Source organism: Stegastes partitus, unplaced genomic scaffold (assembly GCF_000690725.1).
Source record: "Stegastes partitus isolate 25-593 unplaced genomic scaffold, Stegastes_partitus-1.0.2 Scaffold913, whole genome shotgun sequence".
NCBI lineage: Eukaryota > Metazoa > Chordata > Actinopteri > Pomacentridae > Stegastes > Stegastes partitus.
The window spans coordinates 156,208-159,857 of NW_007578644.1; the positions used below are offsets into that span (position 1 = coordinate 156,208).

Consider the following 3,650-nt stretch of genomic DNA (forward strand, 5'->3'; position numbering starts at 1 on the left):
TACTGCCTGTGTGTTCTGGACACTTCCACCCCGTCAGAGCGCTGCCCCGGGGTGGAAGTGTCCCCCGACCATGCTGAATATTCTGATATTCATCATTAATTAGATCTGTGTTGTTCAGACTGTCATGGAAAGATCAGATACAGGTCGCATCGGAGAACAAAAATCAGATTTGGGTCACTTCAGCTGCTGTCTGAACGTATTTACTTTTAATGTCAACGGGCCCGTGCACAATCACACCGGTCAGTTAGGCTGAAATCCAACGATGTGTAGTGTTCTGGCAATACACTAGTTATTATAACAACTATGAACAATAAATATTAACAACTAATGAGCCTTCCAGCATCAACCCCTCCTTGTATCTCGACTTCCATCTTGACAATCCGACAGCCTTGCTATCCGACATAAAAGAAGGTTTTACATTTAGTGTCTGATTATCGAGTCACGACTGTACAGCGATTTCTCCAGTTAAGTGTAAAACAGTTTCTCCTCAGTGTTTCCATCAAGTCTTTCTCCAGGTTTTTGTTTTTTTAATCATGTGGTCCAGTAAACTAACCCAGGATGTTGTGTGTCTTTATCCTCAGGATCTCCTCAGAGGGAGGTTTACTTCATGGGCCTCATCGACGTCCTCACGCAGTACGACACCAAGAAGAAAGCAGCTCACGCCGCCAAAACCGTCAAACACGGGGTGAGTAGCTTCAAAACGCTCCGACGTCGGCCACAGAGCAAACCCATGACTGTCTCCTCTCCTCTCTGTCTCCGTCTCTTCCTTCTCTGACGCAGGCCGGAGCCGAGATCTCCACGGTCCACCCCGAGCAGTACGCCAAACGATTCCGCGACTTCATCTCCAACATCTTTGCGTAAAGCTCGACCGTTCCAACCCAAAAGAACCAAAACTAGAATGCACACAGCCGCTCGTTATTTAAGTCCGGCGATCCGAGGCGAGACTTTACGTTGTAGCAATATCGTGTACTACTTCTGATGCATATATTTATTTTTAAGATTTAAGATGTATTTCTATAGATATTAAACACTCTTAACAGAATAACTCTGGAAGCAAACTGCTGTTGATCAGTGTTGAAAGTGTTAAACTACATCATCGTCTGTTCTCCACCAACTAAAGGATTTGTTTTATAGATTTTTTTTGTCTTTTTACAGAGAGTTCGATGAGATGCTCACGTCTGTACAGTGTTTATATGTGAGACAGTTAGCTTAGCTTAGCTTAGCAGGAAGTCTTAGCTAACAGATCCTGCCTGCTAGCACCTTTCAAATTAATTAAAGAGAGCTCAACCGAGGCTATGTGTCTACAAAATAAATTGAAAATAAATCATAATAAGTGTGGCATAACAAACATAAAGAGTAGAAATACTATGTAAGATAGTAGCTGAAGCTCTGTGGTCTGTTCAAGTGTTTCGTAGCTACAAATACGAATGAATCCAATTCTTTTGTATCCCAAAAACATGCTGAGAAGATTAAGTGCTTTTACTTTGAAATTCAGGAACCTCCAGTAGTGCCAGTACTGTAATGATTTACTGACAAATTTGCTTTTAGGTGATCAGCAATGTATGAAAACCCGTTTATGTTCTAACTTCACTGTTAATGTAATAAAATTTCTGGACTGATATTATTGTAAGAACATTTTTCAGGTTACAGATATTCTAGTATTGTGTTTATGTTCAGTCCAAACTGTGTTTTAATTGGATTTTGAATAAACTACAGTCGTGACTCAATAATCCGACCCTTAACAATCCTAAACCTTGCTATCCGACAGCTTTTTAGGAAAAACGCAGCGAGCGTGCTCAGTGTTTATGGAAGTAAACATGGATGGTAACGGTGGAGCGTATCTGCCACTCCCCCGCCGCCACCGATGGAGGAAACAGAAGTGTGAGCGCTAACTAAACTAGCATCAGCAGCCAAGTACTGCCTGTGTGTTCTGGACACTTCCACCCCGTCAGAGCGCTGCCCCGGGGTGGAAGTGTCCCCCGACCATGCTGAATATTCTGATATTCATCACTAATTGGGCCTGAATATCCAGAGAGCAGAAAGTTCTATTGGGACCAGCCCTACTAGTTATTATAACAACTATGAACAATAAATATTAACAACTAATGAGCCTTCCAGCATCAAGCCCTCCTTGTATCTCGACCTCCGTCTTGACAATCCGACATAGAAGAAGGTTTTACATTTAGTGTCGGATTATCGAGTCACGACTGTAGTTCTGTTAAAAACACAGAAACATCCTCACTGATTGGACGCTGAACCTCCACCATGTGAGAATCCAAAACGCAGCAGAATCCACGTAGTTGTTCCCTAAACTCTGCCTCATTAGCAAGAATAAAAGCACATTTCTTTGTAATTATTAAATTATCTGACTCTTCTCAAAGCTCTGACATGACCAGAAACACATTGTGACCACAGCGGTGAGGACAGTTTGTTAGATTATTGGGTTTTTATTGAATATTTTGTTCAAATTTTATCACATTTTCAAGAATTTTGAGTGGATTATGCTTTAGTTGGGAGCTGCAGGGTGAAAAAATATAAAAGTGTCAACATTTTATTAACTTTATTTATCTGTGATGTGGAATATCAGGGCTGGACAATGAAGAGACAACATTTAGCTAAAAATCAACCAGATACGTTTATTTGTGAGCTTTTAAGATGCTGGAAAGTGGATTTATTGTCTTGTGGCCAGAGCTCGACTCTATTTACTGTTCAGACGTGAGAACAGACTCATCAAACTCTCTGCAAGAAACAAGCATTTTTCTTTCTCCCCCCAAACTGTTCCTTTAACTCTATTTAATGAAGATTGGTATTAAACTGTAGCCGTAGTCTAGATGGTTCGCTTGGAAGATAATATTTAAAGTCGATAGGAGCCGTTTGAATGTTTGGTGCCAAACGTGTTGGATCGAAGCTTTATCGGAGCAGGATTTGCACTTTGCACAGAATTAATTCGACTTTTGTTTCAACGGATCAAAAACTGTTTTCACCAAAAAAACAAAAAGTGCAGAACAGCCAAGTGGCAGTGAATCCACCAACAGGAAGCACACGGAGTGGCTCAGCCTGAAGGAGAACGTCATCCATTCATGAAGTGATCTGACACCAGAACCGGTCCTGACAACGAGCCCACCCGTCACCACTCCTTTCGTAGTGTTTTGTGTGTTCAAACGGCAAATACGTGAATCGTTGTGGTAAGTTAAGATGTAGGAACATTTAGCAGTAGGAGCTCTAGCGTGTGTGTGTGTGTGTGTTGTTAGATTTAGCGACGAGCGGGTCGATCTCTCCGACAGTAACACTACATTTCAGTAGCTTAGCCTTAACGCAGTGAGATGATGCAGCATTCCTGAACACTGGCGAGGCAGCACTCTGTCTGTGTGGCGCCTCGCCTCCTCAATGATTGCACATGTTGTATTTTTGCAAATCAGCTTTTGGACCAAAATATATTTTACAAACAATTTCTGGAAAGTGTGTTTTTTTTCTTCTTCTTGGGGAAAATGATTGTGTGAGTGTGGAGGAGTGTGGAAATATGGAAACATGAAAGAATAATACAAAATATATACATATAACACACTGTAAAGACAAAGTATATACACACATTAAAAGGTAATTTTAAAAGAATTAATTATCGTACTACATTACATAATTAAACTGGATGA

The 3,650-nt window shown here is 41.0% G+C and overlaps 1 protein-coding gene across 2 annotated transcripts in view; it reads left to right on the top strand.

Moving 5' to 3' along the window:
* Positions 1-1,621, top strand: part of pip4k2ca (phosphatidylinositol-5-phosphate 4-kinase, type II, gamma a) — a 22,511-nt gene extending 20,890 nt beyond the window's left edge. For both annotated transcript variants that reach the window (XM_008293795.1, XM_008293796.1), the window contains exons 9-10: positions 582-685; positions 781-1,621. In XM_008293795.1, the coding sequence (XP_008292017.1) occupies positions 582-685; positions 781-861 (185 nt within the window). In that variant the 3' untranslated portion in view covers positions 862-1,621. The remainder of the gene's footprint in view (positions 1-581; positions 686-780) is intronic.
* Positions 1,622-3,650: the final 2,029 nt, after the last annotated feature.